The sequence below is a fragment of the Belonocnema kinseyi genome, chromosome 5 (assembly GCF_010883055.1).
Source record: "Belonocnema kinseyi isolate 2016_QV_RU_SX_M_011 chromosome 5, B_treatae_v1, whole genome shotgun sequence".
NCBI classification, from domain to species: Eukaryota; Metazoa; Arthropoda; class Insecta; order Hymenoptera; family Cynipidae; genus Belonocnema; species Belonocnema kinseyi.
In genome coordinates, this window is record NC_046661.1 from 14,112,497 (window position 1) to 14,139,643 (window position 27,147).

The 27,147-nt window shown below is 31.6% G+C and overlaps 2 protein-coding genes across 3 annotated transcripts in view; one reads left to right on the plus strand and one right to left on the minus strand.

Moving 5' to 3' along the window:
* Positions 1-4,942, plus strand: part of LOC117173211 — a 30,391-nt gene extending 25,449 nt beyond the window's left edge. For both annotated transcript variants that reach the window (XM_033361660.1, XM_033361659.1), the window contains exon 2: positions 4,439-4,942. In XM_033361660.1, coding sequence (XP_033217551.1) covers positions 4,439-4,480 — 42 coding nt within the window. In that variant the 3' untranslated portion in view covers positions 4,481-4,942. The remainder of the gene's footprint in view (positions 1-4,438) is intronic.
* Positions 4,943-17,414: 12,472 nt separating this feature from the next.
* LOC117172665 (THO complex subunit 3) overlaps positions 17,415-27,147 on the minus strand; it is a 98,429-nt gene continuing 88,696 nt past the window's right edge. The window contains exon 3 of the mRNA XM_033360792.1: positions 17,415-19,043. Coding sequence (XP_033216683.1) covers positions 18,546-19,043 — 498 coding nt within the window. The 3' untranslated portion in view covers positions 17,415-18,545. The remainder of the gene's footprint in view (positions 19,044-27,147) is intronic.

The window sequence follows — 27,147 nt, forward strand, 5'->3', positions numbered from 1 at the left end:
AGTGACTCTATTCTCGTCCTTATATTCATTATTTCGTATGTTTGAGAAATTATTTGAGTTTGATTTCCTATTAGTATTTTCGTCGAGATTTTCGTGTTTTGTTCCTTTCATTAATAATATATCTGTAAACAAACTTATAAATATATGGAATTTGTTTTTCGGAACGAGGGTGAATAATTCTGCTTTCCAGCTCAATGAAATAATTATAATTATAATTGATGAGAAGAATTACTGAAAATAGAATCAAGAATCTAACGACCAAATTTGGACAACCGCTACAAAATATTCCTACTGCAATCTGAAAAACAAAAAAGGAGCACCCGCTTCTCTCTCCTCCCCCTAAAAAAAAGAAAAAAAGGAAACCATTCTCTTTCAATTTGGACAAAACAATAAAAAGGAGGAAAGAAAACTGATATTTACTTTTTTGTTCAAATTGAAAGGGAATGGTTTCCTTTTTTTCTTCTTTTTTAGGGGGAGGAGAGAGGAGGATGTTTCTTTTTTGTTTTTCAGATTGCAGTGGGAATATTTTGTAGTGGTTGTCCAAATTTGGTCGTTAGATTCTTGATTCTATTTTCAGGAATTCTTTTCATCAATTTGATTATCGGACGTTAAAAAGGGATTTTGAGTTGGAGTTTAATCTAATTTAAATATCCTAAATTTTAAATTATAATTATAATTTCAAATCAATATTTTCGACGGTCCATTAATCTAGCACCTCCAGAACCGAATTTCGAAATTCTTCATAGCTCAGAATTTTGGTCTTATTTTGAGATTCTTTTTGTACGCTATATAAAATTTTTGGGCTTCTACTTTTTTTAAAAAAATATTTTTCTTGTGGAGATCCTACTTTACGTAAACCTAGCACTTACACATCCAAAAATACAAAATAATAAAAATCCAATTACATCCGAATTTTTTGTGAACTTTCAAATTAGCAAATGGACAATTCATGGATTTTCGCGGGTTTCCTTAAATTTCCGCACAGTAGAAACCCTGTCATTTTAGTTTTATTCATCAATAATTGATTATTACTTTATAAGATTTGGATATTTGATCGATGGTTTCCATTTTTACATTAAAAAAAATCAAAATGAACAAATACACAAAAACTAGTAATTATGTCTTACTCCTCAGCAAACGTTGTGATTTTTTATTTCTCAACGTTACATATTTTAGGAAATTGATTATGATTAACTAATTACTAATTACTGTTGTGCCGCGTGACGTCATGTCGACTTGTTTGTACACGCAAAGGGTCGCTTTATGAGACAGCGCGATACACTATTTTCGTTATTTTGTACGTTATTCACGTTCCGAACACTATTTTCATTCTCTTCCTTAAATTTGCGTTTGAGTTACGGAAAATACTTTATTTTTTTACGCTTCTTCCTGATCTTTCTAAATAACGAGTTACATTAAACCTCGCATTAAACTCACAATGATTCCGTATCGCCTTCATTATTTACAGTAATTCTTTGCATTAATTACGCTGATTCGAGAGTGATTTGCCCCTCGCTATTTTCATAATCAGAATTAAATCATAAATTTCAGAGCGAATATTTATTTTGATACGCCTCTGAATAAAAACTGGACAACCAGTAAGAGCTAAGGGACTATACATGAAATGAATTTATCATATGATGCACTCAATATATTGATTTCGGTATCAGTACTTTTGCACTCCATGTTTATGTGGAGACCTCGACGTGTATGTTTGCCTGTAGTGTAGGAATTTAAACAAATGAACATGTAGCACGTGCAACATACATTGTAACGACTTTGCATTTATCTTACGATAAAGACCTCGTTGTTTACAGTTACCCTAGCTACTGAAATTCTGTATGGGTATTTCACTTTGTTTTTTATTAAGAAGAATAGAACCAGAAAAAACTTCGTAACGACTTTGAAATTTATCTTATCATAAAGACCTCGTTGTGCGAAGGAAGTTTTGCTTTTTGGATTAATATCGGAGGAGAAACCTATTTTTCTTTATTTTTATATGAGATAAATTTTCTAAAAATTAATTTAAATCATCGATAAAAGACGCAATTATCTCTCTCTTGGGTCAATCCACAATCCGTCACTTTTGTTTTCCAAATAAGGATTCAAATTTCAAGGTACATTTTTATTTTGAGTATTAGTCCTACTCAATTGTTGTTTGTAAAATTATCAAATTTGATTTGTAAAATGGTTGTGGCTAGTTTTAATGTCCTACCAATTTTGGAATCAACTTATATTGTTGCTTGCAATTTACTGGAGAGGACAAAGTAACCTCAATTTGAACGAATCTCTCAATGAAAGTTAATATCTTTTTTGGTAAATTGAAGATCTTTCACTAAAATTAACCAACTACAGTGATAATGAAATTGAAAATATTAGTACACACAAAATCGATCCTCGGTTGAAAACATCATAATGATACATTCAGGCATAGAAAGTACACGTTCCTTATGGACGCTGAAGAAATAGCATCATGTTTGGATACAATTAAGGACACTGATCAGCGAGAGACAATTCTCATGCCATACACTTTTCTAAGATGTCAGATGATGTCTTAATTTTTGAAACAGAGTTCAATAAGGAACAGTTGCAATACTTACGGCGATTCGTGAAATATGGACACCTACATATTTGTAATCCTGAATTTTCTCTGAGTCTTTTCATATCCTGTTTTCTCTGGGCACATACATATGACGAACTTGCCTTGCATTGGTGTATTACTCGGCAAACGGCAAGTTCACTTTGCGATCAAGTTAGACGAGCCTGATCAAAATCGTTTTATGGTGAATACCTTTCTCGTGGCCTTGCCCGATATCAAATAGTGTTCCACAGGGCAAAAATCGCTAGACAATTACATTCACCTTCAGGTGATCGCATCATTTTTGTGTTAGAAGGCACGTATAAATTTATACAAAAAAGCAACATTTTTCTCTTTTCAACGAGACATGTGCTCAGGTCACGCAGAACGAAATTTGATTAATCCAATAATGGCCGTGTTCACTGGCTACTACATAGGAGTTGTTTTCAGGCCTTATTCAGGAAAAAATGAAGCAACTATACTGAATAAACTGCTAAATCCAAAGTTTTCGAGATTCCCTTCTTAAAATTTCGGAAATAGGTTTCGTCCACAAAATGCCACATTTTTCAGATACTCTAGCAGCTCCTCTAACTAACTCTCAAGCAAATCAGTCTCGGCCTTTCACAAAAAATTATTATATTTTTGAAGTCTTCAATGGCACAATCAAGAAAACATTTCAGTATTTTGATAAGACGGTTAAAAATACTGCGATTCCATATATGTTTCAGGGTTTGAGAACTGTTTGTGCCTAACTAAACATGGCATTCAAACCACCGATCAAATTTTAAACGAACGAATTGATTACGCTGCCAATGCTGAATTTTTCAAATAAAGACAAAGCCCTCTTTTTATTAGGACGAGAAGAAAACCTCAATGCACGGAAGTTTTACTTCTGACGCATTGAGGTTTTTGAAATAGACTGCTTTTCCTGATTGGACAACTTCCAGTTTCATTTGTATCCATGTGGCACTTATCAAATAAAAATGAAAAGAAGTTACTATGCCGATCACTTGAATGCAGCGGGAGATTTTGAGTTCGCAGTAGATGTAGACTTTATGAACGACACCCTATTTGAAGTTTGCTTACGGTCTAGGCACTCTAATTCAGTAAAGCATTTTATGTATCTGCTTGTCGATAAAACGATGCTTGGAATTAATGTCATTACTAGACATACCTGCAATTGCAAAGTCGGGTAACGTGTTGTATGATGCTGTTCTCGCGTTGCCAGCTTAATCTGATTTTTCGGTAAGGCTCACTTTTTAGACACTACCCCAATTCCAGCTCAATACCTGAATAGTTATTTCAGTGCGGACTCTTTACCAGAATCACAGTGTTCCACCAGAATCGAACCGTGTTTCCTGATTCCGACACGTATAACTACTTATCTGCAATTAAATGTCAAAGAAAACATAATTATAAGAATTTGTTTTAATATTATTTGATCAGTTTTAAACCAAAATTCGTCAAATATGAGCGGAGGATATGTGTACATGCATCTCGTGGTTACGGGGTAAAATAAACTGAACTTCGCTCATTCGACCTGAGTTGCTAGGACCCCACAATGAAATCAATGTCACTGATCCCTCTAAAATACACATACACACACACACACACACACACAAACAGTATTTCCATGCCCATTCACTTTGCAATCGTAATATTATATGAGTTACCTAGAAATGAAAAAAATATCATATTTTAACGCTAGCTTCGTCAGATACAGAAGGGGAAACATTTGTCGACGAAAAGATTGATCTCTAAAACTTAAAACTGTTATATGTTATTTGTTCGTAGAAGTCATTAAATATTTCACAGTTATGCTTTCAAATCATAAAAATTAACTTTTTCTTATTGTTTCAGAATGTTCTTTATCTCGCATCCGCCTCCCAGGGAAAAGTTTAACACTCGTGCAGAACTGCCGGCTTTAGCATTTTTAGACAATATACTATTTTTGTCTTTCGTTTATATCATTGGTAAATTCATAATTTTATGTGTGAGCATATAAATGTTGAAAAACGAATAAGCCATGAAATATTGCATGCTGCTCCAGCCGGTCGTAAATATGTCTATCCATATATGCAGATGTACGAGAGACAGTCCAAAAGTAAGTTTAACCCTCGGAGAAGACACTGGGTCAAATTGACTCATAAGACTTCTCAGAAGTAAAATAGGGCCAATACTCAATTTTACGTTAATGTTTTCTTAACCGGAAATCACTTAAAAAAAGAACACGATATGGGCTATGTTTATTAAAAGGACAAGTAAACAAAAATGATGCGTCCATCTTGTTTGCGGTCAATGTGCGATAATCATCGTGCTTACATTGGCAACGATTTTGTCGGAGAAGAAAAAAAATTAAAATGCTTATAATTATGCATGTAATGCTGCCATTTTTAAAAATAAATATTAATACTGTTTTACAAGAAATTTTCAAGTATTTTCTTTATTTACATGGTAAAAGAAAAACTTTTTTATCTTTCTATATAAAAAATGCACCAACTTCAAATTTCAAAAAGATAATCTCTTTGAAAGGTACCGTATATGTTACGTTCCGCGAGAAAAGGGACCTTAGGGTTAAAAAATCTATTTTCAGATTTTTGATGATATTGATAGTTTCAAAATCACTCTTTCATATTAAAAAAGAAATAAGTTTTTATCTGCAAAATTTCATTTGCTATTGAGCTGCTTAGTGAGGAGTAAATCCACTATTTCAACGCGTGCGCTCGGCCCGAGAAATCCAGCCCTACCACTTTCTACGCATCTTTCTGTTCTAAATCCGTTGGACTCAAGAGCTCGTCTGACTCATTGAGCGCGGAGCGAGAATAAGTAATCGCAAGTGGAGGGGACGAATTCCGGAGATTTTGCGCACTCGCTGAGTGTTTGACTACGACAGTTTCTTCAATCGCTTCTATTGGGAAATTTGCCTGTTGACGCTAAGGTCCCTTTCATCACGGAACGTTACATATTACTATTTTTTTCATTATTCTAGCATACTTTCAGCTTAATTTTGCATGAATTATTTCTATCAGCTCTTAAGTATACCTTATCATGTTTTAAGACAGTTGATCCAGTCACTGCGGAATGGTACATGGTCAAAATAAAATATTGGGTCAGTTTGACCCAGAGTGTTCTCCGTGATAAAAATTATGATCTTTTTTAACATAACCACCTGCCCGCTTTAAACATATCTGTTAGCGTAGGAAACATTTTTCTAAACCATTGGCGTACAATTGCGGGCTCTTCTGCTTCATCTACTATCCGTTAGCAATATGAAGGTCCCTCCAAAACAGCTGCACATTTTTGTAATTTACTTGTAAGAAAAAAAAACCCGCTTAAAACACAGCTTATGCCATAATAAATCTTACTCGATTACGCATCATACAAGACCCCTTTTGTTTAGGTACAAAAATTGATTCGGAAAATATTTTTCGCGAAAAGATAAAAACCGTGGTTTTTATCTTTATCGATGACGACATCTTTGAAACAAACGATGTAAAAAATTGGAAAAAAATCATTCAGATGCTGTCATATTTTGACTATACATACGCGAAAAGAAAATTACAATATATTAATAACAATTAACGTGAAATGCATTTAAACATAACTATGCTATCTACTACAATATACGTAGTAGAGGGCTATATTTTGCTTTAAATTGCTTGGAAAATTTAAACAAATACAATTAAATAACAATTAGAAACGACAATCTTGAAACATTATAATTAATAACAAATAATCTTAGAAGACCATTTAGATGGTATTGTGGGTGTGAGGGCACAGCGGGATACCATGACTGAAGGGTCTACTCATTGAAAAGAGATAGCTACTGCACGAAAAACAGGAATAGATACTTTCATCCCCAAAGGCGTAGGTATGGGTGCAATTTTCATCTTATGCAGCATTTTGTCTGCTTGCTAGTTTTTTACAAAAACGCTAAGAAAACATATTATGTAAATCAATTTGTATGCATTTCTTGTGAAAATTTTCCGGGTTTGCTATAAAAATTAATTACATTAGGACCACAGGAAGAAAACTTGTTCTTGTACACTTTCACATCTCATTCATTGTTAACGTATAAAAAGCAGCGACAAACTCAAATTAAATAAATGAGGACTTGAACATCAGGGTACATGAAGGTTTGAAATTGTTTCCTAAAAGTAAAACAAAAACAACACCTCTCAATAACTACTAAACAATCAATGAAATAATCAACTTTAAGCCGCAATTTTGTATGAAGACTGGCAATTTTGGAGATCCAGTGTACATGTTGTACACCCTTAAAAGAAAGTAAATATTTAAAGATGAAGTAGCATTGAAGATATAAGTCAACTCTTCAAAATTTTTAAGAAATTGAATATAATAAAGTTTGAACTTTATCATTGATTCGAATGTATAAAGTAATAAGTATAAAATTTTGTGTAATTGAACCTTCAGAACGTCAAGTTTATTGCTTATTTTCTTACAACATACGTTGCCCAATTGCTTACGCTATTGGAAATAAAAGTACCCTTTTCCTCTTTTCAGAACTTCATGAAGGAACGGACCACCTGTTGTAACCTTTAATAGCTATGGTATTCCATAATCGGCATAGTCCACAGTGCCCTCACATCCACACTATAGTCCAATTTGTCTTCCAGGATTATTTGTTATTAATAAATATGTTTCAAGATTGTCATTCCTAATTATTATTTGATTGTCAACTTAAATATGAACATTAGTTCAATTTTTTCTTCGGTCTGACGATCAAGTTTGAAATAAAAAGACAAGGAAATCCGAGTCAATAGTTTAATCAAAATATAAAAATTCTTCTACATCTGGCGACGTTTCGACCTAATCTGTCGGTCACCCTCAGACAATACCTTATATACGATGTTTGCACATAAAAAATTGTAGTTCGATGAATAAAAGTGAGACGGCTTGAAATAATTTTCGAAACACATAATTTTTTTATTGGGAAAAACCTCAAAAAAAAGAAAGAAAGAAAAGAGGATCCCAATAATTAAGGTGATATTTTAAAACACTTGAGCGAACCAACGATTTGTTGAAATTTTCCAAGCAATTCAAGCCAAAATATAGTTCTCTAATACGTGTATTATGAGAGATAGCATAGTCATGTTTAAATGCATTTCACATTAATAGTTATTTATAAATTGCAATTTTCGTTTCACGTGTGTATAGTCAAAATATGAAAGCATCTGCATGATTTTTTCAAATTTATTACATCGTTCGTTTCAAAGATGTCGTCGTCGAAAGTCAAGCAAGTGCAAGGACAGAGTTACTCGAAAAAACCACGGTTTTCATCATATCGCGAAGGATATTTTCCAAACCAATTTCTTTAGATAAACAAATGGGGACTTGTGTGAAGCGCAATAAAGTCAGCTTTATTATGGTATAAGCTGTGTTTTTGTGCGATTTTTTTCTTATGAGTAAATTATAAGAATGTGCAGCTGTTTCAGAGGGGCCTTCCTATCGTGAACAGATTGTAGTTACACGAGTTTTAATAAGTATTTAAAGAAATTATTTTAGAAACGGTCTGCTATAAAAAATATGCAATCGTTCTGAAAATGTAGGTTGCTCGTTATATGAAAATTGATTTTTCTCGTTAAGAATCGTTGTGCTGGAAGTTGTTTAAGTGCATTAAAAGACGCATTGAAAAAGGTAAATGATATTTTTTAAATAAATACTTTTGATAGAAGATGTTTCAATTTTAGCTTATACATTACGGGGGTTACTTTTGTAAAGATTAGGGGTAAGAAATAATTATTCTTAAAAGTACCATGTTACTATTTTGAAAGTACCATCTAGGTAGATATCGACTTTTTCAATGCGTGTTTCCATTAAAGGGTGTTTCTTTTTTTATATAAGGGTTATTTTTACAAGAGAGATGGATATGCCATTGGAAAATAATGAAAGAGCTCAAAAATCAAAAGCACCTACGCTTTTGGCATCAGTCTGTAGGTTTGTATTGGGATGCAAATACGGGGGTTGTTTCTGTAACGATTAGGGGTAAAGAATCATTTTGCTCTCTAATTATGCTTTAAAAAAAACAGTGTTAATATTTTATAAGTATATTACATTTAGATAGTTTCTTTTTATTGAATACGTTTTTGCACCACAGGGGATTGCTTTTTAAAATAAGGGTTGATTTTACAAAAGTGTTTAATATCACATTGGAAAGCAAAAAAAGCAAAAAAATCGAGCCTAGTCATTTTTTAAATACTTTTCCTTACGGGGGTATTTTTTAAAATAAAGGTTGATTTTACAAAAGTGATTCATAGCACATTGTGAAGCCAAAAAATAGAAGAAAAAATTTAACCTAGTCATTTTTTTAAATGCAATGATTTTTGTAGAGGGCGCCACTGATTTGACGGTTTTCTCGAAAACAAATAGCGCAAAAAATTCATTTTTTAGGCAAAGAAAAGCCAAAAAATATGCATTGTATGACATTTTGTTTTTCGTTAGTGGCGCCGCTAAGTTGTCCGACTTGCAATCATTGGGAGCCAAGTCTGGATAATAATTATATTTATATAAATTTAAAAACAAACTGATAATACTTATTTTCTTGTGTATGAAATTTTTACAAAATCTTTCATGTTTTAAAATACTTATTTCAAAATTTAGATTTTACAATTTTATTTTAATTGTAAGAAATTGTAATTGTAAATAAATGGTAAATAATTGTAAAATAAATTTAATAAAATTTTATTTTATGGAGACTTATACCATGATTTTAAACGAAGAAAACAATTCTGAAAAACAGTGAAACCCTTCAATAGCCCTTCCGCGAATTGACGCCGCGTCGTATGTAGGTATAACAGGAACTGCGCGGGGTCTACGGTGTCTGCGGTTGTCACTCAGGCGACTAGTCAAGCATTAACAAACAAAAGCGGAGTGGGCTAGAATGAGTCAGTTCCCACCCACCGTCAGTCCCAAAATCGGCGCTATAAAATAGTTCTTAACAAAATCTAAAAATTATGAAAATGAGCTAAGTTAGCACAAGCTGAAGTGAAAAAAACTGATAATTGTTAGTTTTCGAAAATGTACACTTTTCTAATTGGTATAAAAAAATGAAGAACCAACAAATTCTTAGAGAAGAAAGAAAAAAGATGCGCCTGGAAATTGTGTGAAATTATCAGTCCTTAAAATTAAAATTCGAATGATTTTTTAAAATTTACTTTCAGCACATTTCTTCTCGGGCAGAATTCCGGCTTTTAATCGCAAGAGGTTCAATGATTTCCAATCGAAATAAGTAATGAAATAATTTTTGAAAAATTCAAAAAATATACATCCCTGTATGCTTAAAGATATAGTTTTTATTATAGCTTAAAGATAAGTTGTATGCAATTACCAAAAGTTTATTTTAAAGTATATATAAAATTTGTCAAATTATTTCTAAATATTCGGCGACATTAAAAATCGTAGTATTCAAATCCTTTCAACATTAAAGAATTTTATATTAAATTTTGGTAAGATATAATATATGCATGTGCGTTTGCAAAATAAATACATAATAAGAAAAGTCTATAAACGAAGGACATTCATACTTTTTTGCAAAAAAGAAATTCCTCAATATACTCAAGTGTGAGTAGTAAGGGAATTGACGTCAATTAAACATCCATAGTTAATGAAAAATTTCCATTTCTCTATTTGAGTACAAAAGACTTGTCATTTCATAAAGAGGTTGCATAAATTTGTCAAAAAACAGTTTTTGGAATTTCTTTATAAAATTCAGAGGAAATATTCCTTATAATGTCCTTGTTATGACAATTAGCGATAAAACTTTTCAACTTTATTTATAACAATATAAAAAATTGTTTTCAGAGGTATTGCATATTTCGTTCCAAAAAACATTTGAGTGTTTCGTTTATCGAGGAAAGTTTGAGCAAACAAAAACTTACTGCGGAGAAGTTGTTCAGAAAGGTACAAAGAAGTTTTCTGCAAAGGCTTTTTTCAAATAAATTAATAGGTAAAAAAGTGTGAACGCTAAACTTTGAGCGAGTGACTGATCTTTATGCGTGTATTGTGCCGAGTCGAGATGTCTTGCAGTTTAGGCAGGTAATAAGTGGGTCAGATTTAAAAATAAATAATAACACTTCAATTGACATAAAATATATCAAATTTTTATTTGGTTTGCGAATACTTATGTTTATAATGATTTATATAAATAGTTAACGAGATCATTGTAATCACAGGCTTATATTACAGTGCTAATTATAAAATGTTCTAACAGGACTTATTCCATTTTTAATTTACATTATATTATAATACAATTTTATTAATGTAAAGTTCATATTATTTCTCTTCAGATAACACAGAATCATCGACTTCTTCAATTTTTGTTATCGACGCAAAGTAATCTGTGAACAATTTTTGACCTTTAGGAGAGAGATATTTAAGCAAGCTTTTAACGTCATTCATTTTAGCTTGTGTGAGACCGACTTTTGGAGGGGCAATCTTTTCCAAGTCTCTGAGTTTAATGCTTGGCTGAATAGTAAATAAAGAAGGATTTTCGTCGTAATAATGATCAAAAAGCTGTACATTGCTGTTTGGTAAATATTTAATTACACAAGTCTGACTGATTTTCATAGCCTTCGGAATTCGTACGTTTCCTTTAAAAGATTTTTCAAAATCATGCAAAATATTGTTTGCTGATTGAACCATAATAAACGGAGGATCGCGAGAATCTCTGATCAGTTCAATGTACTTTGCCGCTGTTTCAATTAGCTCTAGTTTTGTCTTTTTTTGCGAGTATAAACCAAAATTTCGATCACGCTGACAATTGGAGTGACCGCGAACAGGAAAAATATGCCAGATTTCAATATTAAGATCTATGCATAGTGTTAAGAAGAAAGCAAACACTGTGTAATTTCGATTTTGTCCGCCTGCTGCATCAGAAAAAAGTACAATTTTCGTGAAACGTGTTTCATCAAATTCTTTTTCAATTACGTGTTGTATAAAACTGCACACAGTATTCGCACCCTTTTTCGCACTACCTTCTAAGAAAGGAAACATGTAACTGTTTTTTGAGGTAAATACGTGTACGTTAAATAAATATAACCAGAGTAATCTTTTATAAAACTGTTCTGAAACGGGAATTTTTGGCAAGGGAAGATTTTGCACGTAATCGAATTCACAGCAAAGTACATTTTCTTCTGAAAGCAGTTCTTTTTTTAAAGCCTGATATTCCTGAACATTTTTTTTGTGATTTGCAATTACATCAGATTGTATAGCTTGTAAGGAACTTAAATAACATTCATTGCAAACATCTGTTCTCGGTCATTTAAATGAAAAGTTAATATAATGGTTGAAGAAATTGCTATAGGTATTTTCGTGCAAATCTAGTTCACTTCCTGCCGTAGCAGCATAAAATTCTAAAAATTCCTCATACATTTTGTGCAAATTTATTTCCGGATTGATTATGTAGTTTAGAGATGTCGACTCTCTACTATAGTGAGATTGTTGATGTGGCATGGACAGACAGTGAACTTTTATCAATTCCTTCACATCATCAGTCAATTTGACGCATTGATGTTCATGCTTACCTCTCTTATCATCTAAACTTTCTCTAGCTAAAATCTTTTTTTGAACGCATTCTAACCTTCCTTTCCCTATATTCAAAATTTTAAACAAAAACTGTTTGCAAGCAAGAATATTTTTTTGATCAGTTGAGAAATAATATGTCCACAAGATTAGACGCGGAACTTCGGTAGCATTTACTCGCGAAGGGTCCTTGCATTTCATTAACGCACTGAGAAAAATATTTGTTTGTTGTAGTCTCCCAGATTCCAGAATTGGTCATGAAATTTATTCTGTGCAAAAGTTGAAATCTTCAAAAAACATTTCTGCTTACAGCAATTTTGAACTGGTACAAAATGTCTTTCAGAAACAAGTTTCTTAGAAGTGTAGACGTACTCTTCGCCCTGTATTTAAAAAAGTTTGTTTTGAAAATGTTTATTGAAGAATTATTATTGAAATTTATTAAATGTATTTGATGTTTAACTCGATAATTAACCATTCTTTTAGTCACTTCCTAGGATGAAATTTTTATGTTTTAATATTATTACTGCAGTTTTTTTTATCTTTAAATTTTCAATAAAATACGCTTTTATCACGATATTTATTTGGAGTTCAAAATGTAGAAAAAAGGGAACCTCATTTTTTTAAGCTGTTATCGAAAGAAAAAACCAAATAAATGTTATACGTACTCTATTTCGGCATGTTTAATTAACATTTCTAGCCCACGCTTCTTCATATTTTGTTCGTTTCCTCTCTCTAAAAGAACCTTGGGATTCACTTTCCATTACAGTAATTTGAAAATTAGTTTAGATAATAATTTTATTATTATAAACTATAAATTCAGTTCTCACTAATGCTAAAACTCGCAATTCGTATACGAAGTGTACACTTCCGTAGTCAGAATAGAAATGATCTATTTTGTTTTTGTAGAAAACTGCAATGTTTTGGCTTCTTTTGGGATTAAGAAGGCTGAAGTACGTTTGACGGTCATCTAATGTTTGAATAATCCACCTTTGAGTTCATTGTACAGCCGTATAGGGAAAGACATCCCGACTCGGCATAATACACGCATGAAGATCAGTCGCTCACTCAAAGTTTAGCGTTCACAGCTTTTTACCCATTAATTTATTTGAAAAAAGCCTTTGCAGAAAACTTCTTTGTACCTTTCTGAACAACTTCTCCGCAGTAAGTTTGTGTTTGCTCAAACTTTCCTCGATAAACGAAACACTCAAACGTTTTGTGGAACGAAATATGCAATAGCTTTGAAAATAATTTTTTATATTGTCATAAATAAAGTTGAAAAGTTTTATCGCTAATTGTCATAACAAGGATGTTATGAGGAATATTTCATCTGAATTTTATAAAGAACTTCCAAAAACTGTGGATTTGAGCACGAGTGGAAGACAAAAATCTAATTCAAAATCGACTTTTGAAAAAACTCGTTTTTGCAATTTTTTAAAAAACGAAAAAAGATACGATTTTCTTGTAAGGAAAAAAAAGATACGGAATATAATTATCTACGATAATATGTTTTAAAATTCAAAATTTCCAATTTGAATGTTCAGTCGTCATGAGCCAACTCCGCCGCGCTAGAAAAATCTACGTCTTGTTCTTGCATGGGGACACTCAAATCTATTCCTTAAGGTGAAATATGATACTAAAATCTCGCAAAAATAAAAAAAATTACCACCTATTTCAAAATTTTTTTAAAATAAAAATCAATGTGTATCATATTAAATGAAAATTTAGGAATATTTGTAAAAGTATTATAATTTTTCTTTATTAAAATTAATGTATACAGTGTACAGTTTTTATTTGAAATTTCATTAGTTATTAAGATACTATATACAATGACTTACCTTTAAAATTGGTTTGTCTCTTTCAAATTATGAGATATTTCTTTAGAAAATAAATTTTGTTAAATTTATTTTACAATTATTTACAATTACAATTATTTAACAATGAAAATAAAATTGTAAAAGCTAAGTTTTGTAACATTGTGATAAGTATTTTAAGACATTAAAGGTGTTTTAAAGTGTTCATATATGAAGAAAGCATGTGAGTTAAATTGTTAATAACTTTTGGGCTTTTTCTCTTAAACTCCCCAAAATTCCATTAAAGCTTCTAAGGTTTATTTTTGAAATCGGGAAAAATCTAAAATTCTAAAAAAAATTAAGTTTACGATTCGATTTGAATCTTCTATTCTTCTAAATATTTCTTGAATTTACTCGATTAGTTTAAACGGTATTAATGTTACCAAATTGAAACATTTTGCTTTAAAATGTTCTACACTCTTAGTTTAAATTTGAGCAAATCTTTTGATATGCTTAAAAAAACTTTTTTAATTTTCTCTCAAAGCGCATGTTTTAAAAATAAAGAAAAATTAAAAATTTTCACATTAATTTTGGGAAAATTCTGTTTCTAATTTTGTCAGACCTTCTAAGCCGTCTAATCCTTAAAATTTATTTTAACTTTTGCTGATTTTCTTTTAAATTTGATAAAAATTAAAAAGATTGCCTTCAAATCTTCCAGATACTTCTTTGACAATTCTGAAATCGTGTGAAATTTATTGCGATATTTAAAAATAATCCCTTGAAATTAATGTTTCAAAATAAAAAATTATCTTAATTATTCCTAGGAACCTTAAAGAATTTTTTTTTTTCATTTTCGTGAAACCTTACAAAATTCCTAACAAATTTTTACAAGTTTTAATTATTTTTAATCGATTCCAAATTTATGAATATCTCTTAAACTTACTTCTCTTAAAGTAGAAAGAACATTTTTTAAACCAACATAAACTGTAAAAAAATTGTGCAACAAAACTGCGCAAGAAGGCTTAATTTTTCACCATTTTCAAAATTTGTTAGAAAATAATTATAAATTTTGTGCGATATTTCTTCAATTTTCTCTTCGAATCTATAAATTCCATTTTTGGTTCAAAATTGATCGTTTTTAATTTAAAATTCGACTATATTATTAAAAATTTAACTATTCTGCAGTAAATTGGTTCTTTTTTTGTTCAAAATATTTTTCAGTAGAAAATTAATTTCTTCCAACGAAAGTTAGAATATTTCGCAGAAAACAAAATTTTTTATATAAAAATTTAAATTTTCTATTTTTGGTTAAATACTGGTTTTATAGTTTTAATATTCATTTTTAAGGTTAAATATTTAACAATTTTGTTAAAATTTTTAAGAAAAAATATCATTTTCAGTTGAAACTTCATCCTTTTTAATAGAAAATTATTATTCTTGTTTGAAAATGGATTTTTTGGTTGATAATTTAACTGTTTTGTTAACTTCGACTTTTTTTGTTAGTTAAAAAAACATTATCTAAAAACTAAAAATACAACTGTATCATTTTCGGTTCAACATTTTTTTTATACGAAATTTTTTTATTTGAAAATGTAACAATTATGTTAAAAATTTGTTATTTATTCTTTTTTTTTTTTGAAAATTGACCTTTCTCACTTAAAAATTCATCTTGTTTGGTAGAAAATTATTCTTCTCGTTTAAAAATTCATCTATTTTAATTAAGAATTTATTTCTTTGGTTGAAAATCTATTTTTAGGTAAAAATTATTTTCTTTTGTTATAAGATAGTTGAAAGTTCAATTTTTTTTTATATTAAACTATTTTGCTGCAAATTTTTTTGTTGTCAATTTATTTTTCGAACTGATATAATGTAACCGTTTTTCGTTTAAAATGTATCTATTTTGTTAAAAATTCGTTTTTCGTTTCGTTTTTTTAAATTGGTTCTAAAACTTTAAATTTCTGTTTTCGGTAAAAAATTATTCGTTTGAAAATTAAATTATTTGTTTGCAAATTAAATTTTTTGCTTGAAAATTTTAATATTTTGTTGAAACTTTGATTTTTCGGTGTGAAGAATTATTTTTCAACTGAAAATTTAACTATTCAATTTTTCGTTTAAACATGATCTTTTTAGTTGAAAATTCAACTATGTAGTTGAAAATTCATGTATTTTTTTTGTTGAAATTTTGTCTTTTTTTTGAAGAATATTAGTCGCTTTGTTGTTGAATTCATTTTCTTTGGTTGAAATTTTCACTATTTTTTTGTAGATTCCATTGTTTTTATTTGTTCAAATTTAATTTAATTGAAAAATTTATTTTTTCATTCGAAATTTTGACTAGTCCATTTTTGGTTGAATACTGATTATTTTATTTTAAAATTTGTTTCTAAAGATGGAAATTGAACAATTTTTTGGACTTTTTTTTCTTAAAAAATTAACTTTTTAGTTGAAAATTTATCTTCTTTGGTGGCGAATTATTTTTCTTTTTTGAAAATTCGTCTTTTTTTAGATGGAAACTAAATTCTTCGATTAAAAATTCGCATTTTTTGGGGGTTAAAAATTAATTTTTCAACTGCAGAATAAAGTATACATTAAAATTTTTAATTAAAAAATGTATTTTTTAAAATCATTTCTTAGGTTGCAAATTTAACTATTTTGTCGAAAATTCGCTTGTTAGTTGTTAAAAATTAATTGTTAACTAAAAATATGACTAAGATATGCGGCCCTAAATTTGAACCATTTTAGACCCAGAAATCTTGTCTCCTATATCTATTTACATTAAGTAAATTATATTTTCCTTTTCGCAATAAGTCTAATGATTCTAAGGTAACTCGTGATTTCAAAACCATAATACGTTTCAGGAGCAGCTAGATCGTTATTCGTGAAGTCGGGAGAATTCGGGTTCCTGCTCGTGTATTTTCAATTCTACACGAGGCAGGCCTACGCAACATGTAGCAGAGCCGACTCACCGACACGCTACGTTTGAATTTGTCGCTCCCAGGCGAGAGAGTGGTGGGGCCGATTGTATGAAGTAGAAGGGCGCACAGTGGTACGCTAATGGTTTGAAAAAATTGTCCTTACGCCACAAAAAATGTTTGGATCTGGCTCATGATTATGTTGATAAATCCTTATAACTCTAACATTTGTAAATACATTTTTCTTTAATTTATCGACACATTTTCAATTTTTTGAAACACGTTTAATAATTTAATATTATACTATTATTTTGATTAAAAAACAATCTAAACACGAAACAATATTGCAAACTCACAATTTCATAGAAAAAAGAAAAAAAAGTTAGACCAAACCTGTGAATAATCATTTTGAAAATTAAAGAAAAGCATTTTTTAATGGGGTTGAACATACCACATAACACATATATCTAATCTTACATAAGGATATCATAAGCCTTTAATTATTATTCTAATTCAAATTTAAAATAAATTTTAAATGTACAACATTACCTTATTAATCTTATCAATATTTTTATAGGAATATGAAACACCGATTTCTATGGTAGGAGCCTCTTTATTTTAAATAAAAAAGTATAATACAGTACCCTCCCACCTATTTCGAAAGTCTGGAACTGGGATTCGCATTAGGAGAATTCCCCCAGCACATCAAAAAATTTTTCTCCCCTGTATTTTATCCTCATACCTAATTGGTAGAACATTCAGAGGTTGTTATGCTGATTTTACATACTAATTCTGAAAGAAAACTTTCTGGTTTGTTAAAAATTTTGTTCAGAAAATATCATTAAAAATTCGCGAACTCTGGATAGGCATGTAAGTGTTTCCATATAAAATAACTCGTATTTTATCTTTAGTTTGATCATTCCTTGAGAAAATGCAATATAAATTGATAAACTCTAAAAATAAATATTAGGCGATTTTCTTTCTAAAAATATATTATAAACAAATTAAAATATATTAATTGAAATTCAATTTATAAATAGGAATTCTCCTATTTTATTCTTACCTATAAATGTTATTAACAGTAGTGTCGATATCTCTTGCAATATCGATGACGGCCTCTGCTTTTTTAATGCAATCTATTTTTTTAAATTTCTTTCCCAAAATAAGTGTTTTGTTCTTCGATCCAGAATTCCTAGTCGTTTACAAAGTGAATCTAAGTTATTAAATAGGTCACATTAAATGTCAACATTTAAAAATACATTTTCTTTTGTGTAAGCATTTTGTTTAATGCGTTAGCAAGCATGTGTCGGCAATGGGATCAAAGCGAATAAAGGAAGTCGCCGTAGGTGATAGTGCGATAAGTGGAAGAGTACTGTATATGCTATTCTCAATTTGTTATAGGATAATAAACGTTAAGCCCGCGACGTTGACTCAGTTGGTTCTACCTTTTTTTTACCATGACAATCGCCACCACTCCCCTTCCATAGTCATTTGTTAAACGACGAGGTTGAATTTGGCACAATATTTTCGGATGGAAGAAAATACAAAACATTATTGGTTTAACAGCAAAAGAATGTATAGAAAAATCATATAATTAGTTCACATTTCATGGTCCATTCTCTTAATTCTATAAGCCGCATAATTTTCAGTGCTAAATAATTACTGATAAGCGGCACTACTAAAAGCATTACGTAATATGGGGACGAACTCCAAATTCACACATATTCATTAATCACTAGCAAAACCAAACACTTTTAAACTCCCAGCATCTCTTTTTCTATCATACGTGTCTTTATCATCGCAAGCGTATGCCAGTAAATACTGTTTAGGATGCCAAGCAACAGTAAATGTTGCAGCCTCAACAGGAATATCCGTTACTTTTTCGCCCGTTTCGACCTCACCAACGTCGATTACAAGGTCCTCGGAGGCTGCTGCGAGAAGCTTTCCATCATAGGAAAAGGAAATCGTCCGTACTGGCCATTCGAGCCTGGAGAAAGTTCTTAAACAGCACAATTCGTCAGCATCCCAGAGAGACACGAGGGCGTCAGCTGATCCGGTCGCAAAATATCGGCCGGTGGGGTCAAACTCGATGCAAATACATGTTCCAGGATGAGCTTTAATCACATGCAGCAATTCTAGGTCCGGATAACTTAAAATGTGAACGCAACCTTGACCGTTTGTGAGGTAAAATGTGTCAGAGTCTTTATTCCAGGAAATCTCGTTCACCTTCAAGAAAGAGAATCAGTTAGTACATTAGATTTTTTCCAATCAAAAAAACAATGTAACTAGTTTAAGAGTAGGAAAAGTGCAACCTATGATAAACCATTGATTCTGAACAGAAAAATAAATTTAAAAAAATAATACTAGTTATTAGATAAAAACATATAATGTAAAATTTTGGGAGAAATACTAAAATTTCGGTCAAGTATTTTTATGTTGTGTCAATTACAGGTCTAAAATTTAAAAAATCAGACCCAGGGACCTCATTAGGCGATTTGGAAGGTTTTTGGCACGCTGAAACCGATTCCACTGCTAAAAAAAACTGCATAAAGTCAGGTAAAGAAGATGGAGGCAATTGAATTTTAATTCAACATGCAAAAATCAATCGGAAACGTTTGTTCATTTAAACAAATTGAGGAATCATTTTTTGCCAATCCCATTACGATAAAGTATGGAAAATGCAATTTTTCGTACTGCCATATATTTCAAATGAAACTATTAGCGTATGGTATCACTTTAGGATGTCTCTATTAGGTGTTCGTTTTTCTTTTGACTTCCATGTGACATCATTTTCAGCCTGCTCAGCGTATTGTACTTCCCCTCATTTTTATAATTTTCGACTCTCGCTTGTTATGATTAATTGAGATTTGAACATTTTTTTGCACGCAGCTCCATCAGCCTTAAAAAAGGAAAAAGGCGAACCCTATAGGAGAAATTGTACACCGGAAGGAAAGTAATTTGACAGCTTTTGGAGGAGGAAGAAATTTTATTAATTTGTAAAGAAGATACAAATTTCTGAAAGGGTATAAAATCTAAATCGGCAGATTTAAATTTAACGTCACAAATTCTTATAATCTAAATAAATAAAAACAAAACTTTAACTTTAATTTCTTTCGTCACCCGTGTGGCCTAAGCCAGCACGCTCTATAAAATTTCGCGAAGACCTAGGGTCTCTTTGATTTGTGTGAATGAAGTTAGTTTTTAACTAACTTATTTAACTTATTTAAAAAGATAAGCGATTAAGTTTCGGAAATATAGCTGGTTTCCTCATCAAATATGTATCAAACAAATATTAAATTGTGATATCCAAGCATGTTGTGATAATCAGAATATAAAACAATATAAGTATAGTATACCTTAATTAGTTTGAAAATATTTGCTAAAATTTATCATGTGTGAGTTCCATGTTAGAAAAAAAGAAAAATTAAAGTTGAAATTGGAAAACACATAATAGGTTAGGATTAGAATAAGTATATGAGATGTAAAAGAAGATTTTTTTATAGAGAAATAAGTAAAGAGATAATTAGATACCTTACAAGGTTTTGCACGCTTTATTTATATAGTGAAACTATTATTAAACTGCTATAAGTAGCAATTGTTTTTTCAACTGCTCGATACTTAAAATGTTTACTTATTTTGTTCTGATCATACTTTTAGAAGCTTAATGTTAAAGCCTTAGACATATTTTTCACTATTAATTTTTATCCTGTGGCTTTGGGGTCCGTTAATGATAAAGATTTGTTTTTTCATCAAAAAATTCAGGTCGAATAAGGCCACGAACAATCCATTTTTCATTTCCTATGGGACATCTTATAGGTTGCGTAAGTGTTATAAAAGCAATCCTTTTAAATTCTAATTCTTAAAACTTAGCTTTAAATTTCTAAAATTGATGGGTCCTAATAAGAAAAACACAAATCACGGATACAGATAGAAACTACGTACCTCGCGCACTCTATGCTTAATATACAGAAATTTGTATCTACTTAGGATAAAGTGCGCGAAGTACGTAGTTTCTATGTGCCTTCGTAAGTTGCATATTTTCTTTTAGGATCTACCGAAATCTGAAAATTCAGAATAAATTTATCATACGATCTAGTATGGGACATTCTCAAAAAGTTGGACACTTTGGATAGTGTAACTTCAGAGAAAAAAAATTGTTCGAACTGACATTTTTTTGTATCTTATGGTACTAACTGTGAGGAAACGGGAAATAAGCGTGGACGCGAAAAAATTCATAAATTCATATTGAAAAATTATAATAATTTTGGGAATGGCTCATATATTCTGATCGTAGTGAAATCTTGCAAACTAATTAGTTCTAATTTAATTGATATAAAATTCAGTATAAATTATGTTTGTCATATATGCCGTAATAAATCAATAATAATAATGCATTGCATATACACCCAGAAAAAAGAACCTTATATTTTACTGAAAATCAAGCTAAATCTACTGATATTCCAAATATGTATATGGAAAACACGACAGTTCAGTAAACGCTACAATTACTAGTAACTAAATATGACTATCATTGATGGTTATCAGTACGAATTATCAAATAGTGCTGACCTGCGGATCACTATATTTTACCGATCCAGTCGGTAGTATCCACAGTTCCTGGATGCTGCAATTACGAATTATAATGTCACTTTAACAAATAATATAAAGAGATCTAACTTATGTTATCGGTGTAAGCTATACTTAAGAAAGCACTATAAATTGTACGGCTAATTCTTATATATATTTTCGGATATACTTATAATACAGCCACACAAAAAAATAAGTGTGTGGATCTGGTAACAAGACACACGTATTCCTATGGATTTTGGGACGCTGAATTCAAATTCGGTATCAAAAATCACCCATCACGTCATGGTTGATCCATAACCTCCAAAAATGACGAGAAATCATGCACTGAGGCAAATAAATTTCAAAATAATGCCAGTGATGCAAATTTTCACTTCAAAAACATGTCGACAACTGTGAAGGATCAACCCTTGCCTGATATCAACTTATTTAACATAACTTTACCCAACAGAACCTGACCTCACCTAACCTGAATTAACAGAAATTTATTGAACTACACGTAAAGCTCTGGAAGCATATTTTCCGAGTAGCAATCGAATGGGTCAACGCGAGCCTAACCTAGAAATAAATCTAACCTAGCCTAACCTAACCCCACGAAACACAATTAAACTGATTGTGTTGTCCCGTTGTGTTTGCGGTACCGTTTGAATCAGCTTGGGCTTAACCTGCAAAGAGGTAAAACCTATCCTAACCTAAAAAAACCTGACCTAACCTAACCTAACTTCACGTAACACAATTAAACTCATTGTGTTGTCCCGTTGTGTTTGCGGTACCGTTTCATTCAGCTTCGGCTTACCCTACATAGAGGTTTAACCTATCCCAACCTAACAAAACCTGACCTAACCTAACCTAGCCGAATGAAATTCAACCACATGTGTAGCTATGTAAGCGTACGGTTCTCAGTCTTAAATGTGTGCTATATTTAATAGGTTAACTCGACCTTAACCTAGAAATGAATCTAACTTAACAGAACATAACGAAATTTTGCTTAACGCAATAGAACTTAACTTAAGTGTTCCCGTTGTAACACAATAAAATTCATTTCATTGTACTACAGTGGTTAAAAATTTAGACGCACATTACTCATTTGAAGACACTTAGAACTACAAGTAGAAATGACCCCATTTCAATTAACCTGACAATGTTTGTATCAATTAAAATGTAGAACTATAACTTAAACATACAAATGAATAAGAGTTTTATTCAAAATTTTTTTCTCTCTGCTTTTCTTAAACTTGAGGGATATATTTATACTATCTTTCGTGTTCACATTTTATCTTGCTTTTTATCGTAATTAAATTGATTTATAGACCTACTTCAGTCTATTTTCTGCCTGTTATAACGTGTCCTTTTTTCTTCATTTGTAGGTTAAGATCGAGATAACCTATTAAATATAGCACTACACGTGTGGTTGAATTTCATTCGGCTAGGTAAGTTTAGGTCAGGTTTTGTTAGGTTAGGATAGGTTAAACCTCTATGCAGGTTAAGCCGAACCAGAATGAAAAGGTACCGCAAACACAACGGGACAACACAATGAGTTTAATTGTGTTACGTGAAGTTAAGTTAGGTTAGGTTAGGTCAGGTTTTTTAGGTTAGGATAGGTTTGACCTCTTTGCAGGTTAAGCCCAAGCTGATTCAAACGGTACCGCAAACACAACGGGACAACACAATCAGTTTAATTGTGTTTCGTGAGGTTAGGTTAGGCTAGGTTAGGCTAGGTTAGATTTATTTCCACGTTAGGCTCGAGTTGACACATTCGATGTAGCATACATTTGCTACTCGGAAAATATGCTTCCAGAGCTTTTCGTATAGTTCAATAAATTTCTGTTAATTCAGGTTAGGTGAGGTCAGGTTCTGCTGAGTAAAGTTATGTTAAATAAGTTGCTACTAGGCAAGGGTGGCGACCTCGGGAACGAATTCTGAATATGCGCCCATGCCATCGCGGAACAGACGTCTTGATCCAATGAACTCTCAAGTGTACGCGATCTGTGAATAAGTTGTGCCATCCAAAATTGTGTTATTTTTCATAAAACCCCTTCCTTGCTAAGTGCCAATATGGACTAATGTGTTGACTGTCACAGAAATGTTAAAAAGGAATTTTTTTTAGAACTTGAAGTTGTAACAAAAATATTTGTGTAAAATATATGAAACCTATAATTAAGAAGCTTTTATGTAACTTCCTCAAAAAATATATTTATTTAACTTCTATTATGATTATTTTTTGCTTTATTTATTTATTGTGATTTATATCACTTTATTTATTGTGATACAATGAAAAAATAGCTGCAAAATGAGTCCAAGAATATTGAGAAATGTTGATTATTTCGGAAGTTATTGAGAATTTAAGAAAATATTGAAATTTACACTATTTTTGCAATATCTACTTAAAAACTAGACATATTGGCTTCACCCTGGGCTTATTTTATACAGAATTTCGAAAACAATTAACTTTTTAAGGGGGCCACCCATGTAACACCTAAAAAATAAGGGTATATTTTGGGATTTCTTTGGGGATGAAGAATATAACGAGTGTTTCCAGAACTTTGATGGTTTATTAAGGTTCTTTTAAACGAAGAAATCATTTTTTCAGCCATAAACATGCACAACATTTTTTATTACAAGGGCAGATGTTAAACATGTGCACAGATCTTTTAAAATTAAATATCAACGAATCGAAAACTGCAATTTGGCAATTGTGAACTCTCCTTTGTTAAATCCCTTTCGGATTTAGCGAACACATTCTCATCACGTATCTTGTGCTTCGCACTCGATTTTGCCCAAAATGTCAAATTTTCTACATTATGCTCAACACTTTTATGTCAAATACATTTTTTATGAACCTCTGCCTGGTATTGGCCATTTAGATTTTGCAAAATAAAGTACAAACTGTATTTATTATGAATACTTTAATGTTTGTTTCTTATTTTGCATTAATTTTATTCTTAGCTGGGCTCAAATATGTATCATTTTAATAAATTTACATCATTAAAATTCATAATATGTATAGAAATTGAAACAGTCTTATTCTCATTGTCTTGTTTTTATTTATTTTAAAAACATTTTTCATCTTGTTTTTTACGATTAAAAAAGCTACGCTTCCTATCAAAAAAATATTCGTAAAAAATTTGTAAATCTTTTTTAGTTGAATAAATTTTTTTCTCATTTATTCTCAGAGCTTGTATGGTTGTACTCAAATATAAATGTTTTATTTTCAATCTTTTTCAAAAATACAACAAAAACTACGTACCCTGCAAAAAAGTAATTGCTAAAGATGTTGATATTCTTTTTTAGGTTGCATAATTTTTGACACTTTTATTTTATCAAAAAAACTAATGAGGATAAATTGTGTGTATTTTAATCTACTATAAATAGCTGTCAAAAAACATTTCAAATTTGAAAAAAGTGGTCTTAAAAATGTACTTTTTAAAATTTTATCAAAATAGCTGACTAACGAAGACGTCCCTTCTTTTCATATTCTTATAAAATGTGACAAAGGGGAATACAAGCAAATAATTTCTTTAAATTTTACCGTGTTTACAGACAACAAAGTCAACAACAAAAACGACGACAGACACCCACGTAAAAACTACTTTTTCTGACCGACGGGGTCTCGAAACGTCGAAATTTGATTGAGTCCGCAAAAGTCATTTTTTACATAAAACAAATACATTCTCATTAGGATGGGAATGTAATGATTAATTATTTTTCGTGCGATCAAAATTTGAATTTTCGATTTTTTTAATCAAAATTCAAAAAGTTGTTTAGATAGTCTAGTAGGGCTTTGAAAATGTAACGTTTTTGTTTTCTTGACTTTTTTTCATATCAAGCTTTTTTGGCTGCAAATGTTCATTTTCGTTTGGTTTTTTAAAATTTGAAAACGCTATAACTTTTGTAATTTTTATTTTATCAAAAAAAGTGATAAAAATAAATTGTTTGTATTTTGGCTTACTACAAATATCTGTCGAAAGAATTTTGAAATATTTAAAAAAGCAGTCTTAAAAATTTTCAAAATTCTGTAACTTTTTAAAATTTCTTCGAAAAAATATGGCTAACGAAGTCGTCCTTTCTATTAATGTCCTTATACAGTGTGCTAAAGGGAAATCCAATCGAATAATTCCTTCAATTGTTAACGTGTTTACAGACTGCAACGACAACGACGACAGACAGACACCGACGTAAAAACTATTTTTTCCGACTTAGGTCTCGAAACGTCGACATTTGATGGAATCCGCGAAAGTCATTTTTCACATAAAACCAATACCTTCTCATTAGGATGAAAATGTAAAAAGTACATTCAGAAATGCAAATTATGATTCAGGTTTCAACATTTTCTCTGAACAACATTTATGAGAACGAAGTGCTATTTTTTTATGAGAACGAAGTGCTATTTTTTTTTTAATCATTTATAATAGTTAAAATAATAAAAACATTACTTTAGTTAACTTTGTACAATTAGCACAAAGTATATATATATTTTTTTCGGTTTTGATTCCTCTAGAATCAAACCGAAGGGCCTATGAAAAAGCCACCGAACGCGTCCTCGGGTTGCGGATATAGGGTCCCTGTATCAAGGGTTTCTGCTGAATATAGTTATAAAAATAAATACCCAGTCGCTGACAATTATCCAGGGTTGGTCCCGAAGAATTTAACCCCCAAGCGGAGGTGTGAAAACCGTGCCGAAAGCTGAATGGCACCTGGGTGAGGTGTCTAGAATGGTGACTCTGGGATACCGGGCGACCTCTCAGAGTACGCAGCCTTATCCTTGCATGCGGGGCTCTACAAGGATTGACGAACCCCTTTCCCTAGCTTCTCGTGGGAACAACAATAACAACACCAAACATAGTTGTAGTAAGTGCGGTTCAAAACAACAGAACGCGCAGGGCTCCCGACAATGGGTCGGCCAACAATGCCGACCAATCTAGAGCTGAGGGAGCCAACGAAAATGGATTCAATGCGATGGATCGGCGGGATCTCGCGACCTTTGGGTGGACGGAGCAACTGAATCACGACTTACTAGAGTGCTACGATGCGAGTGTGGCCCGTGAACGGGGTTACATGGAACGGCTGCATGCTCTGTGGTGCGAGAAACACCCGGAACTATCGCACTTTTCGCGACGCTAAGACCAACCGTGAGCAGGCATCCAATAGATGAAGAGCGATGCTTTACGACCCGGAGAAACATCAACACTAAGGTTTCTTTCAAGCCTAAAGATATGGCTGAAATGGATGACGAGCTTCGTGGACATTTTTCCGGTGAATCCGACCTCTGGGCTATCAATTATTGTGTGTATAATGCAGCGAGAGCTTTGGCCGATACGAACCGTAAAACAAAACCAACGGCTGATCATAAGACCAAAAGGCGAATGCATCAACTTGCCATAAAGATAGGCTGGACAAGACAGTATGCGACCCGCATTCAATGTGTGATTGACTACAACACATCTGGCAGGAATTTTACCGCCAAGGTTCGAAAGTTCGCGCGCGAACTCCGGACCAGTTATCACACACTTAACAAGTCAAAACTGCTGACCATCAGGCAGCATATTGTTGAGAGAATACTTATACTATCTGACGCTAAGAGAAGTCTCGAGCGGAGGGAGAGGTGGGTCAGAGAAAATCAACAGTTTTTCTCTGACCCATTTCGACTCTTCCAAGACCCTCCAGTTACTCTCGAACACCCACCCAAACCAGAGGAGGTCGAAGTATTTTGGAGAGAAGTCTACGAAGTTCAGCATAGACTGGA